General features: G+C 39.1%; 2 protein-coding genes across 2 annotated transcripts; both read right to left on the bottom strand.

The window, feature by feature from the left end:
• Positions 1-1,164: 1,164 nt before the first annotated feature.
• Positions 1,165-2,377, bottom strand: LOC131790604 (adenosine receptor A3). Its single transcript, XM_059107833.2, has one exon. It carries the CDS (start codon positions 2,336-2,338, stop codon positions 1,415-1,417), a length of 924 nt encoding a protein of 307 aa, XP_058963816.2. The 5' UTR covers positions 2,339-2,377; the 3' UTR covers positions 1,165-1,414.
• Positions 2,378-4,209: 1,832 nt separating this feature from the next.
• LOC131790647 (gamma-aminobutyric acid type B receptor subunit 1-like) lies at positions 4,210-13,539 on the bottom strand. The gene is made up of 15 exons (XM_066162766.1): positions 13,284-13,539; positions 12,510-12,647; positions 11,816-11,986; positions 11,135-11,236; positions 10,404-10,469; positions 9,643-9,831; positions 8,709-8,945; positions 8,115-8,178; positions 7,724-7,822; positions 7,121-7,271; positions 6,842-6,974; positions 6,587-6,694; positions 6,033-6,158; positions 5,055-5,393; positions 4,210-4,722 (listed from the first exon to the last, which is right to left on the bottom strand). Exons 1-15 carry the CDS (start codon positions 13,503-13,505, stop codon positions 4,606-4,608), a joined length of 2,262 nt encoding a protein of 753 aa, XP_066018863.1. The 5' UTR covers positions 13,506-13,539; the 3' UTR covers positions 4,210-4,605.
• Positions 13,540-15,450: the final 1,911 nt, after the last annotated feature.

Genomic DNA, 15,450 nt, shown 5'->3' with positions numbered 1-15,450 from the left:
TGATTCATCACGCATTAAGGCATCTTCGAAGTATTCTTTTTCACTAGGAGATGGTAAACAAATTGACTTGCTGTGTGGTCGGTTCAAGGTTCATTTATGACAAGTACCTTCTTACTTAAGCTAAAAGGTGAAAATGTTATTGTAAAGAATTGATATGCCGCTAACATTCAAACCGTACATCGTTCCTGCCTTCAGATTTTATTCAGGACTTCTCTATCTCTTCTTTCGTGTTTTGGACAAAGAAAAAACAATATTCAATTGAGTGTCGAAGGTAAGTACCTCTTTTTAAGCCAATCAGATTTTCCCTTAAAATGCAAAGCTAAAACTTATCGCGACTTGATCATTGGCGTTTTCCCCATGCCTCAGGCAATTTGCTCGTAATTACTTTGTGACCGCGAATTCTATCTTCTTTTGTTGATCATATCTCGCCTCGCTTCGATAAGCTGATCCCGCGGTGAGTTCGTCTTGGAACTAAGGGATATAACTGAAACGAAAGAGGTTAGTGACTGAGCGAAAGTCATAATCACAGTCACGTGAGGGGATCCGTTCTCATTTCGAGTGTTATCAGTCTGGTTCGTGTAAACTGATTGGTCAGTTCAAGTTCATATGCTCACGCAGCAAAGTATGACAGTTAACTGTCAGTTTTTAAATGAAGGGTTTTTTTTAATTCACTTCAGACTTGAATATTCATACTTAACACTTAATTACATTCGAAAATCTACAAACAAATAAATATATTTATGAATATAAAGAAAATGAACAGCCTTAAAAGAACTAAACTTGAGTCACATTACAATTCAGAATAGGAATTATGACGGTGAAATTATTATAACCAAGGCCGCATCTATATGGTATTGGGTACCCGAGACAACCCTCCCCCCTGAGACAACATTACGGAGCCTTTATGGGAAATTTCACCTCTGTTGACCTTCGCTCGGCCTGGTTACATATTCGACAAAATGGTGGAAGACAGGGAAAAAATAGCTGTAAACATCCTGGTCAGAGCGTGTGCACGCACTTTATGTTTGAGTTTCTCGTCTTAGGTGTGTGAGACAAGGTGTTTTCATGACAAAAAGTTGTTCCGCCTTCCAGGGTCACTCTACTCACAGAGGTGAGACAACTCGCCCCTTTCCTCTCCCCCCCCCCCCACCCCGAATTGTCTCGCCTACCCGGGACGGTCGGCTAGATCGTTTTAAGAAATAGGTGAAAAGTTAGCACGCCTAGGGTCAGGGGGAGAGTTGTCTCGGGTATCCGAGACCATATAAATGAGGCCTAACAACTTTACATGTAGAGATAAGGAGGAATGGTGTCGCATCTGAGCACAGATAAAACTGGTCAGAATTTCTGTTTAAATTCACCCACAGGTGCTAAACAGCAGTCTCAGTTAAAAGTTTTTCTTCTCTATCTCTAAACTTTATGTACTGTGAAAAAGCATCTTGAGTTCCCTTTTGATGATTTGGCGAATTTCTTTCATTTTCAAACCAAACACAACGGGATTTAATGATGAATTTAGCATCACTAAAACGGTGGAAAATTGAATGGCTCCTTGAAGTACAACATTTGGGCCAGAAATAAGCAACACAGTCAAAATGATAAAGTACGGCAAGTTACAGAAAAGAAACACTACAAATACATACAATACTTTGACAGCCAAATTTACGTTTCGTGCCGAGTTTGTAGTGTTGGACAAATGATGTGCCGTCACTTGCGCTTGACTTTGGATAATCGCTTGATGCCGGCGAGCCACGGAGTAAACCTTAAAGTTAACGATACAGAGTGAAAGCATAGCAACATAAGAAAACACAAGAAGCATTATCTCTCCAACGCGAATTTCAATGAAGACTACTACAAACACAATCGATAGCGAAAATACCCATGCGCTGGCGACAACTCCAATGATTCGTTTTGGTGTAACAAGCTGGTTATATCGAAGATGCAAAGTTATTGATAGGAAGCGATCAATACCGATTAGAGTTACTGTCTGGAGGGATACAGAGACCAAAACAGCGGAAATAACGAAAAACGCCATCAGTACTTCTTGAACATGTTTACACTCGTGACTTTGTCGAATTCGTGCGACAACTGCGATGTACAATGGATGAGTGAAGAAGCCACTGCTTAGATCAGTCACAGCCAGGCTTTGCATCAGAATTTTTGCTGTAGTTGGAATTGATGAAGCTTTTGGTAGGGCGAAAATTATGGCTGCATTTCCAAAGATTGCGGTGAAAGTTAGTAAACCGTTCAGAATGCACATGGCGATGTAAACCGAGTCAACGTGTTCAGCCTTGGCATAAAACTTGAACAGGACTTCCTCACAAAGATCGTGTGTTACTCCCATTTGAAATGAAGCAACATTACCTTTGACTTATGCAAGTTGTATGCAATAATAGTACAAAGCTTTCCACGCAATAAAGTTTTGTTTAATATGGAAAACAGGTGCGGTTGTTGTTAACTATCAGCCCAATTAAATTCAAGAAAGTTTTAGCTAATTTCGCGTTTGCTCCCCAGGCAAAGTCTCTCTTTAATTCTTGGTTTGCGCAGCTGATAGCGAGTTTTGTTCCAGAAGGTTTTACAATATCATTGCTGAAACAAATTAAGTTTATATAAATTCTCCACACTGTCTTACAAAAGATGAACGCAGTTTTAAGGTCAGTCGTTTGTAATTATTTTGGGTAAACAAGACGTTTTGGCGTCAGTTAATTGGCGTTCAGCTTGCCTTTAGTCAAATTATAATTTCTAATTGTTTTCGATTTGAAGGGACGGTGCTAAAATTAATTACGAAGAAAATAAATGAGCAGGAAAAGAAACAAAATGTCGTATTAGGCGACAACAAAATTTTACCGGCCACGTTTGAACACGAATCTAAGTCGCTAGCACAGCTTAAATTGAATAGCGTTCAGAAAATCCCCTCAATAAATGTAAGACCCAAACATGATTACCGATTGGAATAGTTCCGAACACACGACCTTTAATGTGAATTTTTCCATGTCAAATTTTCCGCCAGCTTTGTTTCCAAGGAAAACAGCTGTTTGTCAAATCCTTAAACAGAATTGGAATAAAATTACAGAGTCTACACGGGAGTTTATTAAAAGACCGATGAAAAAAATTTCCTTACTGACCGTGTGTAAAGAGCGCGCCACGAAATATTGGCCAAAGGACCTATCAGACCTCAGCCTCGGACTTTTATGTTTCATTCTAAGACCCTCCAGCTTGATTCTTGAGAGGTTCAAATAAATGTTCTTACTTTAACATAAGTAATATAAGTTCTTACTATAATATAAGATTGTTTGTCAATCTTCATTCAATTTACATATTCACCATTTTCCAATAATGATAGCAAAGAAAAATGCAAAGATCAGAAAGAAAAGACGAAATGGTGGAATAGGAATTGTTTAGCATGCATATTAACTTGATTACGTTGTGATCTGAGCCTGGCAATTTGTATCAATCAAGTCTATGATTAAGACCTATGTTGAAATTGGTGTTTTTAGTTAATGAAATATTCGAACTTGGACTTATTGGAAAATCGCAATGTTCTTGACACATAACTCAGCCCAACGATTGGAAATCTTGATCCAATTCCTACAAAAAAACATCATGCAAACGACACGATTCTAAAAACATATTGGCTTTGGAATGATCAGAGTTTTCCAAGCGTGTAGATACTAGGAAATCCCTAAACCTCGACATTTGGAAAAACAGACAGTATGTCATATTTTACCGATGAGATCAAAGCAAAGAAAACTTTGCTAGAGAAATGGCTTGGATTCATTTAATTAATTTGAAAATTCATATTTCTCTCTCTCTCTCCATTTTACAAATCAATAATTTACCCTTCGACTGTGGATAAGAGACTTCGCAGTAAATTCATTTAGCTTCTTTGAAAGCACTCTACATTAATTGTAACAAATTTTGACGATGGTAATTAGTCATACATGCCAGTCGCAGGCTCATTTTCCGTCCCTCTCAAGTATTCTTGCAAATTGAACATCGCCTTAATATCGTCAATTAATGAATCGGTCGATTGTAAATTGTCAGATAACTTAAAGTGGCAAGATGTTAATGAGAGTCCAAACCTTTTTTTTCCACGACGAGCTGTCCCTAAAATGTCTTTGCGAAAAAAATATACAAAGAGCTGAAGAGCTTCATATTGGTCATAACTAATAGAACTTCAGAAATTGAGAGCCGTAAATTTTTTATTATGGCAACTAAAGAGTTGATTTTTGAATCACCTATTTCTATGTTTAGGTAAAACAATATTTTTGAGGACATCTGTTTACAGCGTTGCTTCGCTGCAATAGCGTTGGTGGTTCAAATCCGCTGCAACGCGGTGAAATATTTGTGCTATGTAGCGCCAGAGAAAATTTTTATTGTGTTGTTTGACGTTCCCAGCTTTCACAACAACCATGAAAAAAATCAAAGAAAAACAAAAGCAAAAACCAAATTTTAACAACAAAAAGGACTTTTTCTGAAAGAAAGTTATGTCAGTTGAAGTTAATTTATCCCTCTTTTGAGAAGGGACATTTCTGCTCAGGAGACACTTTCTATAACCCTAAGGTGTTCCTTTAATGAAGGCTTCTCTGTATCACGACTTTAGTTCCTCTTTCACTTTACATTGCAGTAGGGACATCCTTGGTTTTCCCAATAATTGCACGTGGATATTCCGCTAACGACATCAGGTTTCTCCTCTGGACATGTTGCTCGTCTCATTATTTTAGCGATCTATTAATGGAGGGAATTGGGGAGCATATTGGTCGACATCAATCAAAAAGGATGATACCGAGGCAAAACTCACTTTCTTTACACTCCTGATTAGCAATTGTAACATAACAATGCACGACATTGTCCACAGGCTTTCCTCGGTTCTCAAAATTGTGTTGGGTCAAGAGGAAACAATGATTTCCCATTATTTTCTCTTAGTTGGGTCGAATACACTTCAGACCCTTCCCCCCCCTTCCCTCGGAAAAGGTCTGGTTCAGTCCGAAATTACCTTTAGGCCCTGTAGTTAAAGAGCATCATCACACTATCTCATTGGATCTATATTTTATGCTTACCTTTGGAACAAACAGCAAGAGGAGAGTAAATGTGGAGATGAAGTTCAGTGTTGTAGCAATCAGCGCGTATCTGGCTTGGATATGAGCCTCTCCGACAACATAGTACAGAGGAACGTTTATCAGACTCATGATCACGACATTATACACGCTCATACCGATGTATTTGGAGTCATTCAGTGATGGGAAACTGACGTGTCTTGTCTCCCAAGCCAGAAAAAGCCCCAAAGCCAGTAACAAAGTTTTCCATATCACCCAGAGACTCAACCATAAATTCTCATTACCAGAAGTGCATATTAGGACTTGTCTCTGTGTGATCACGTTACCATCTGGGGATATTTCCTAGTCATTAAAGTGAAACTCTGTCAGGAAAACTAGTTTAAGAAGCCTCGGTGGACATATTTATTGTCAGTCGACTGATAGTCAGACGATACTCGATCGCTAGTCGACCGACAGTCGACAGCCGATTGTCGGCAGATGTAGCAGTCGACCGTCACATGGCCATCGGTTCATAAGCGACTCATTTCCACTCAATCAATTGCCGATAGTATGCCGATGGTTTATTGCAGGGTCGAGTGTCATGAAATATTGAGAAAGTGACATCAGAAGGGAACTTAGTCGTTGTTCACCAACAGAGTTCTGTGTATTTCCTCTAGTGGTTAGATGGTGGGGAGGGGTTCCTAACGAGTCATGTCACTTTCCTTTGGGGGGAAAAAGTTATAATTTAGAAAAAGACAGAAAGCAAAACTTGAAGGATCTGCATCATAGAATTGAAGAATGCATAAACTTTTTAAAGCAATTAGTTGAAGTGCAGGCATCTGCCTTTTCTGTTTTCGAAACACCACGAATCTTTAAGAGGCTTTTTGTCCAACCTAGAAACTGCAAAACTGTTTATTTTGAAATTTCAACACAGTCCTCCTCCAGTAAATGATTCATTTATTTATATATCATGTTTGTTTAACGCGCGTTAAGACTTCCTACCTTACTTAAATGTTTCAGACTTCCGGCAACAGGATCTGATAGCTCCCATGCTGTTAGATACACAACGTCTAAACATACCAGTCCACAAACAATACCGAATAAGTGACGATCACGCAGGAAGTTCAACTGTGAACACAATAAACAAATGAGTTAAACTTATCAATATATTGTCCAAAAAGAACGTCTTGATAGAAAGTAGTTGAGAAATTCTGGGAGAAAGCAACCCAAGTCAGGAAGATTTTATAAGTTACGGCCTCAGACTGTTATTAAGTGTTATTTTAGGGTCGTGTTACACCACCTATTTGTCGACTGCTGACTACTATGATCGTTATATTCCGGCTGCAGGAACAAAATGGCAGGAAATTGCAGTAAAATGGTAAAATAAATTGAAATCAGGTTTTGAAATATTCTGGCAATGAAAGCCCAAATGGATGGAAAATAGACGACAGATTGTTTCGATTGATTGAGGTAAGAGTTCTGTTTTGATTGACGTTTTCTTAACTGAAGTAATCTACTTCCTGGTAACTTGAGCTCTTTGATGGGAAACGACTGACCTCTTTGTCAAGATGCTTGTTGGTGAAAATTTTGTAAACCCTCCATGTTTTGACGAACATTGTGCCAAATGCCAGGCTAAATGTAAGAGAAAAAATCCACCATCTTGTCTGGAAGAGAAAAGAAATCCAAATCCAACGTGTATTAGCTTTTCTTTCTTTGCAGATTTTCCATCAAGCTAAACAAGCAGAACGAGAAATGGACAAATGAGTGGGGGAGGGGGGTGAGTGGGGAGAGATGTCCCTCCAACTACATACCTTACAGATCACAGTTTGTGTGTCGAGTGACTCGACAAACGTCTCAGCCCCAAACAAAAACACACAGCAATATGCCAGCATGCAGCCGATCACGATCATGTTATTGAGCCTTGGAGATGATTGTCTGATGATACTAAAGAGTAAAACAGTGCGATTAAAGGACTGAGTCACTGGGATTAAAGAATTACATTATCCGGTATTAGGTAATTAATCAGTTGGTCAGAATGGCTAATTTTAAGGTTTCCTTGTTTATTTCTGTGCTAATTCAGTTACCGTCACCTGTAATGTCTGTGGTGGCAATTGACGTAAAGAAATCCAAGAGATGACATTAAGCCCAGCATAGCCACACAACTCAACACATAAAACAAACTGCGACTAGTCTTTACTAGCGGCTCATTCACAAGATCCTTATCTCTTGGTGGGTTACCATCTGAAAATAACAAAAGTTATTGGTATTCGCGTGAAAGTGAGCCTGCCACCGAGCAGTTTATTTTACAGAGCCAGCGGTTTGCTCACATCGGTATTATACAGGGTGAGGGTTGTCTTGATCGTGATCCTGGACCAAAATTAAAAGGAAAAAAACAAATGAAACGAAAAAAATTGTCTCATTTGCGGCGTTGGCGCGGCAATTCTTTCTTTGTAAATTCATAGACGCCATCTTGAACACTCAATTCTTTGGAAGGGTGTGGAGAGAGACAAACCCTCTACGAAGGGGGTGGCACACAGACTAGAAGAAGGGGTGGAACAATGATTTCCTTTCCTACCCCACCCTTCCCGTCTGCTGTTTACCAAAATCAAACAGGCAAACTAGGTAACAATTAGGCTATAACGGCAAAAAGCATTTAAAAAAAAAAAACGTTTGAAATAAAGGTTATTATTTACCTGGCCATATAAACTTCTGTCCAGGTATCATGGTGAGCTCTCCATTACTCAGGTCGTGTTTTTCCGGGTCAAAGTGACCAACTCTCACTTCTTTGTCACCTGCGAAAAAATTCTTGAATTTACTACGTTATTTTTGATAACGTTTCTGGTAGTTTTTATACGTCATCAGTTTAAGAAACGATGCACTGTTGAAAACGATTACATCATACATCGGTGCCACAGGAGATAAGATCAGGAGTACCTGAATTTTTTTTTTTAATTCCTCCACTCACACCTTTATAACCTTGAGGATTATTCGAAATTTTAATTCTCCTTATAGTCAGTGTTTCGTTTGCTATTATCACCTTCGTGCCGGTTATCACTCTCATCATTATTACTGTACATGTGTTACCTTGAAACTGTTCGATCCATATTTTATTGAGTCTTTCTTGGTTTCTGTTGAAGTTTATAACTCCCTAAATGAAAACGATCCAAGAAAAACAAACACAAGTAGATAGATAAGAAAAACATTTACGCGAAAAGCACGATCTTCTAATGTCTGCCTTTCGGCGCTTGAACAATAAATGAAAAGTATTTATTCCTGATTTTCAGATATCTATTCGATCTATTTTGGGGTAGAGTGAACGTAACTGCTTTTTTCTTTCAAAGAACAAATTCTTCATCATGATCGTGATCGTTACCGTTATGCCGGTTTTCTGTGTCGTGTGCGTGATGGAAATCGTGAGCATCATCTTTATCGTTATCGTGATATTATATGATGATTTTAACTTTCATTGTGAATGATTGTAGTCGAGATGGTAATGGTAACGCTACCATATTCTTCAACAATCCTGATCGTGACTATCATCATTGTTGTCATTACTTTTTCATTGGTGATGCACTAATGGTTTATCTTCTTCGACTTTTTTTATTTCCAAAAATATGTCAACTATGAAAGCAAGCGTTAGCTGAAAACTCTGATGATATTTCACACAACCGGACTCACAGTTATCCCATAGGTCGAGATGTTAAGAAGCGTTCTCGACAGAAGTTGCGCAAACTCGGCATCTTCATACGAGAAGTTATCAACAGACTTGTTGTTTTTGTTCAGGTGCGTCATCGTCTTATTCAGTGCCAAGGCTAGTACCCAGGCTGCGTCATATCCTAGCGGAGCATACCCATTGGCGGAGTATGGATAGTGTTTAAGCTCTGCAGTGTACATGTCCATAAACTCCTCTGCGGTCTAAAAAGACAGTGCAAGAAGGGAAGAGAACTATGACTTCTATGAGACTTGTTTAAAGATACCTCATAATGAGCCTGAGCCATTTAACCCAGAGTCCAATGCACTCATTATAGAGCCACTCCTTCTCTCACCATCCTACGATGGGCTGAACTAGAACCCAAATCCCTCACTACGCCTCTCATTTCCAGTACAAAGCAAAGAGATTTGCTTTCGAAATTAAGGATTCGTGTTCCGCGCTATCAATATCTTCGCAGCTAAGTGACTCCTAAAAAGATATGAACAATCTCCCCCTTCCCATAAGGCTTACGTGGAACTTTCTCAGAGGGTCTCAATAGGGTGATAAATTTTACAGCTAACGGTGAAAATTTTGGCCAATTAATATTTCCAGTTAACAGTTAATATCTTTCCATTGTTCACACCAGAATTTTTTTTAAGCTTAACTTTTTTAGCGACTAACGGTTAAATTTGTCAATTTTTACGCCTAACGGCTAACTTTTTTTGGCTTTTTACGGCTCTCGGTTAACCCAATTGAGACCTTCTTCTAAGTGTGCGTGGCAGACGCTCGATGAAAAAGCGGAACGCGAGATTTAGACTGACATATCCGAGGGAAAAGTCCTCTCTTCACTTCTGGTCTCTCCTGTGCTTCTTACTCGTGGTTACATCGGTTGTTCGCATTTGGGGCTAAAGGCATCCTTACCAGTCCACTTAGTGTGTGATTTGTTGCAGCGTCCATAACCAAGTCCTCCACAGCCAGGAAATTTGCTGCCGCGGTTCGAATGTCCTCAGCTGAGCAGCCTGGCACATCTGCGACTCGCCACCAGTCCTTCGTGTACCAACCGGGTAAGAGCCATTGCACGTGAGGACCATACAGTTTGTGACGGTAGGCCTGTTGAAAATTATTAGGAAGCGTGATTTATCATTGGTCCTTTTAGTGTAGCCTAATGCTTTCCAAATAGAACGCATTGTGATTGTTTATCGTGAAACTATCACAAAGAAATCGCAACAGCCGATCACTCAGAACAAACAAAAATATAATGAAATAATATTGAGGAAATACGAGGGTAAAATAATTAAATTGGATGCTAAATCAAACGTAGAGAGCAGCAAAGGAAACAATTTGAATCCACGATTCGTTTTGAAACTCCATGGGCTATAACTGTAGAACTGATGTTAGATGTGCAGTTAACCTTTTGACCCCTAAGGTTGACTCGATAATTTAATTTCTCCTTACACTATCAACCCCGAATCACTCAAGGTCACGAGAATGAAGAAATGATCACCAACTAAAGAAGCTCTCGTTTATTTTATAAAATCTCCTTGTCAGCCTCTTGGGAAATGTATAGAGAACAGTACTAAGAATATATATACTGATCAGTTGGGGTGTAATGGGTGGTATCGTGTCAGTACGTTTTGAGAAGCTGTATAAGAATCAGGATGTGGTGAAACTTTTTTGCTTACCGCACACATGATAAGCCTGGATTTATCTGCGTACATCATACTAATGATTATACGAGCTTTCCTTTCCTGTAACAGAAAAGTTTATTACATAGGTCAGTTTCATTGAATTTGTAAAGTGATTTCTTTTTTATTTTCTACCATTGTCGATCGCATGATTTTTCGGTTCAGGCTAGACCTGAAAAGTTTTGAGTTCGCGACAGTGAATGACTTTTTCGATAACCCCAGCGGGTGCGGAAGTCATCATTAGAACCAAGTGAAGAGTTGTTTGTCAGTCGCTTGCAATGAGTATGGTTAGTGAAAAGTGACCGGTCACTGGTTTTGCCTTGATGATAGTAGCTGTTATAACCGTGAAATATTGCTCACTTTCGATTCATTGCTAACTGTTGGCTGTCGGGTTAACAACTAGAAAGCTCAGTCAATAGCATGTTTGCGAGTCAATGATTGTGATTGTTGAATGTGATTTTCTAGTCACTCGATTGTGGTCAGTCAGGCTGTTATGGAAGTTAGTGCCAGTCTCTCTAATGTAAGAAGCGTGGCAGTCGGAGAAGGTTGATTAAATAATGTCTCAGTGTAGTCATCAGTCTGTGGTATTCGTGGATCGTCCGGTTCACAATCCCGAGATACTTGTGAAATGTCAAAAGCGAGACTAGTACCTCTTAGGCTGACGATTGATCGATCAACCGATAGCCTTCGGTCATATAACAGTCTTTGATTGGCCTCACTATTCTTACCTTTAGATCTAATATGACATTATCTGGGTCCTCGACAAAGCTGTTTGTAGAAATCACAGAGATGCCTTGTGTTTTCAGTATTGTCTGAAGATCCTCATGAGCCTATCAAGTAACAAGTGGACACAATCAAAACTATTACGATTTGGTTGTTATCATTTTAACATATATCAATTTGCTTTATGGAAAACGTAACCAACTGTTTGTCTTCGTTAAGCATGTTGTGAACTGTCTAATAACTAGCCTGCCAAATTTAATTTTGAGTTTGATCTCTTTCGAATCAGCAGCTTAACCCTTATCCGCCCCTGTCTTAACGAGAATCTTGGAAGGTGAATCTGCCATAATGGCATCATTGACTGAGGTTGAGGTCAAGAGGGCTGCAGTCGTCTGTCTTTTATGAACCAGGAGGGAGTCTTGATATCCAAAGAACAACAAATGAATTAGCAAGCTTCGTCGTGGCCCATTATGCTTTTAGTTTCTTATGTTATTGTAAAACCTCACAATTTTATTATAAGAAATTATCTTGCTCAGAATATACTGGGCTAACAAGATATGCCAATTTTTCTCTCACAGTATTCCTGTCTGAACACAGGACTTGCCCCGTCTTGCCTGATGGGCGCGTCCGAGAAACCTAATACGCACGCACTGGCTATCATAAATCTGTAGTGTGTATACATATCATACGTCATTGAAGAGATCCTCATCTTGTTTGACAATAGCAATCCGCTTCCAACCAAATCTGCGCAGCAGTGAGACAACAGCCTTGTTAAGAATCGTTTCCGGGGCATTGATTCGGAAGAAAAGTGGATACCGGGTTTTCTCCGAAAGACGCGGTGACCCAGCACTGAAACCAATCTAAAATGAAAGAGATAGTGATGCCATCAGAATCCCCTGCAAGGAAAGTCGTGAGACGGACCATTGATAAATAGTGTAAAAAAACAGAAATAACTAGGTTAAGGAAAAAAAAAGGGATAAGGAACACAAGGGAACACAAGAGAATTGAGCCGACTTCTCTTTGAGATAGAAATGCATTATATTGGTTTGCGTTTGAACGCTTTCCTGGAAACTAGATCCTTTTCAGCAATTGTCATCAGGAATGATTTTCATTTGGCCACAATGAAAGTGTGAAAATTCCCTAAATGGCTCATGGGCTATAAAGAAGTTTTTTCCTTCGGTATTGTATCTCATTGTTATAAAATCCACAAAATGATCATTCGAAAGGATCGTTCACCAGTCGCTCGAGACATACAACATTCTTAAATCTTGAACCGTTCTTATGCCCCAGTGATTAATAACGATTCCTTATGTGTTTCACTTCAAAAATGTGCATCTTCGATAGACGCTAATTCTACCCTACCAGATCCCTCTCGTTGCTAACCTGAATCAAGTTCCAAAAGTGAGACGCAGCTGCCACAAGCACCGCTGAGATTGAACATCCGGGACCTATTAGGGCCATTTTTGTCGGCGGTCCTCGCAACTGCTCGATCAGCGCTTTGATAGCGTAAGAATCTGAACACTGAAAGAAGGAAAACCTTTGAAGACGGTTTTATTCCGATTGCTTCAGGGAAGACAACCCTGAACTCATCACAACAAAGATTTCAATTGATTATATAACTCGATTTAGGGAGTGTGCTATTATGATTTTCAGACCAGTATGAGTTCACATGGGTAAGGCGCTCAAGCGGAAGATGTGAAATCGTGCCGCAGGATTGTGTGATAAGCACTCCTGATTGTCACGGTGATATTTAAAGTCAATGCCTGCAATACGTCTTCTCAGGGGGGATCAGTCCGGGTAGGCTTTTGTAATCAAGAATGAAAAATTTTTAACACGCTCGCGCTTGCAGAATTATTAGTCAAAATAAAACAAAACAAATCATCCCTTCAAATTATGCTTAAATTTTATTCTCAAAGGAGAGGTGACAAAAAAGCTCTTCAAAATAAGGAAGAAATATTTAAAAATCCACTGCAACGAAAATAAGAGAGACTTGAAGCATGAAGCGGTTCGGGGAAAGGTGGAGGTTTTAGAGTTAAGTGTCTTTGAGCGATTGTGCCTTTGGCCAAAAAAGTAAAATTACTGTTTTAATTTGTTAAATTTTGAACCCAAAACAGGACATCTATACGACTCTGTTCGCTGAGTATTGCATGAGATTACCTTAGTATCCCTCCAGTGTATTAGAAGTGTATGGTTTGGTAGAATGTCACTTCTGTTATTAATCTGCCTGACAGCCAGATTAATGGCTGGTTGTATGCCTGCACTGTTCCAACCCTTGTTTGTAGTATTCACCTCAATAAAGCCTCCGATATGCAATATAGACTTCTTACAGAGCACTCCTTTCACCATTACACATAACAAGACCTTAAGAACCAACTCCATGGCTCAATCACTGGTAAAAGATTCTAAAATACGATTTACGTCTCATTTCTTTATACAGCTCTGTTCACTCTTCTGATTAGGATTCTAATAATGTTTAGTTCGTGTTGATTTAGGACTAACTGCAGCTGCTCGAGGTTGTCTTAAATGCCGCTAAGCCGGTTGGCTTATAATGATTATTACGATCTTTAAATTCATCACAGAAGGGCAAATAACAGTCAGAGTATTATTGTTTGGCTACATTCGCTACACGTCTAACACGTGTCTCAAAATCTCGTGCTAGCAGCTTATGTTTTTTTTTTCTTTCAAGTTCGTTCGCTCGTTCAAAGAATTAGAGCTTTTTAAAGCAAAAACTAGCCTGGATAGCTTTGCTGAAAGCTGCTTCAAGTCAAATATCGTTATGAAATACGAAATAAATTCATTGTCCTGCTGCACCTCAAATCGATTTTGCCGGCTTGGGCCAGGGGCTTATCGAAGGCGCATGCTTTACCATAGGGCAATTAAGGAGATTTTTTGCAGCTGTTATGCCAACAAACCTCCCATTTTTCGAAACGGAAAACTACTAGTTTACACTGAGAACAGCAATCGTCTGTTCTGTATAAATTACATAACTGCGTAAGGTTTGTAAGCCAATAATTTTTAGAGTAAAGAATCATGGATTTCAAATGGCAGAATGAATTTGTTAGAATTATCTAAACTGGGTTCCAACGTGTGAGAGAGGAACTTACTCAATTAATACAAAATAAACACCGCCGTTCATCCACCTGCTCGTGAAACACAAGCTCAGGAAACCTTAAAGTACACAAACGATATGCGGTTAACTTGTGCAATTACAAGTCCACAAGCTTTAGGGCCTTAATGGTTTTCATTTAGTCTCCTCGCCATTCTGTTTTTTTTTTTTGTCTCAACCAATTGCTGTAAACTGTTGTAATTTTATATGTAATGACGAATAAAAAAAAATTAAACAAATAAAAACATTAAAACAAAAAGTACAATATCTCTGCATTCGGGTGCAAATTCTTTCTTGGGAAATGTTAGTCATTTTCTTCGTAATTCCGTCTTACGACAAATAAAGTGATTTCCTACCACTCCACTGGGAATTTTAATCTGCACGTGATCGTCAGTATTCCTGAGGTTAATTTTGGTTCATACTGATAACATGGCTATTTACTGTTTGATCCAAATTCTTAGAGCCTCATTCATGCCACGTCGAATGATTTAATTGAAAACCATTTGTATCAGTTATCGGTTTTCGGTCTACCACTTTACAACAAATATGTTTTAATTATTCATCAATCGCGGAAATTCTCCGACATGCTTCTCAAAGTGGTTGAATTTGGAAACGCTGGCTCTAAGGTTTTCGTTTGGGCGTGAAACATTTTGGAAATGGAACGTTTTACAAACGCTCACGTCACTGCTCTGGGCCTTTCTCTGCGGGATAATTGCAACCTTTTAGTGCGCATGGTTAGGGTTGTATTGAAGCATTTCTGCCGCTGGTTATATATGAGGTGGGGATTTTTTTTTTTCCTTTTGGCATTAATAGCCTTGTGTTCCGCGGGCGTATTCTATGGATTCTTTTTTTCACGCAGCAATATCATTTTTGGCAATGTTGTGGTTGTCATTGGCGGTTCATATGACCTAGGTATCAGATATCTAGCCTATAGCTGTCCAATGTGGTCACGGGTGCCATGATACTGGGGAAACCGAAAGAGGTTACGTTATGAATTGCAGTTAGCTAATCAAGGCGGAAGTATTTCAAGGTGCGGTATCATCAACAAAACAGGATAATTTTCAATATCAACTAAATTAGAGGAACTGAGACTAATACACTAAGTCGAGGTTAACTGGTAAACTCCACGGGAATGGTATGCAAAAAAATGCAACTGTAGTGATTTTTGGACTGCTGTTCAAAAATCATGAAGTTGATCACACAAGTCAAACATATTTC

The sequence above is a fragment of the Pocillopora verrucosa genome, chromosome 2 (assembly GCF_036669915.1).
Source record: "Pocillopora verrucosa isolate sample1 chromosome 2, ASM3666991v2, whole genome shotgun sequence".
NCBI lineage: Eukaryota > Metazoa > Cnidaria > Anthozoa > Scleractinia > Pocilloporidae > Pocillopora > Pocillopora verrucosa.
This window is presented reverse-complemented; position numbering and strand designations above follow the sequence as displayed.

Bases quoted from the DNA above. Each gene is read 5' to 3' on its own strand.
- LOC131790604 (XM_059107833.2), bottom strand. From the start codon at position 2,338: ATGGGAGTAACACACGATCTTTGTGAGGAAGTCCTGTTCAAGTTTTAT.
- LOC131790647 (XM_066162766.1), bottom strand. From the start codon at position 13,505: ATGGAGTTGGTTCTTAAGGTCTTGTTATGTGTAATGGTGAAAGGAGTG. The intron at 8,179-8,708 runs GTGAGTCCGGTT...GTTTTCATTTAG, and splicing joins TCTCGACCTATGGGATAACT to GGAGTTATAAACTTCAACAG. The intron at 6,159-6,586 runs GTCAGTCGTTTC...TTGTGTTCACAG, and splicing joins ACAAGCATCTTGACAAAGAG to TTGAACTTCCTGCGTGATCG.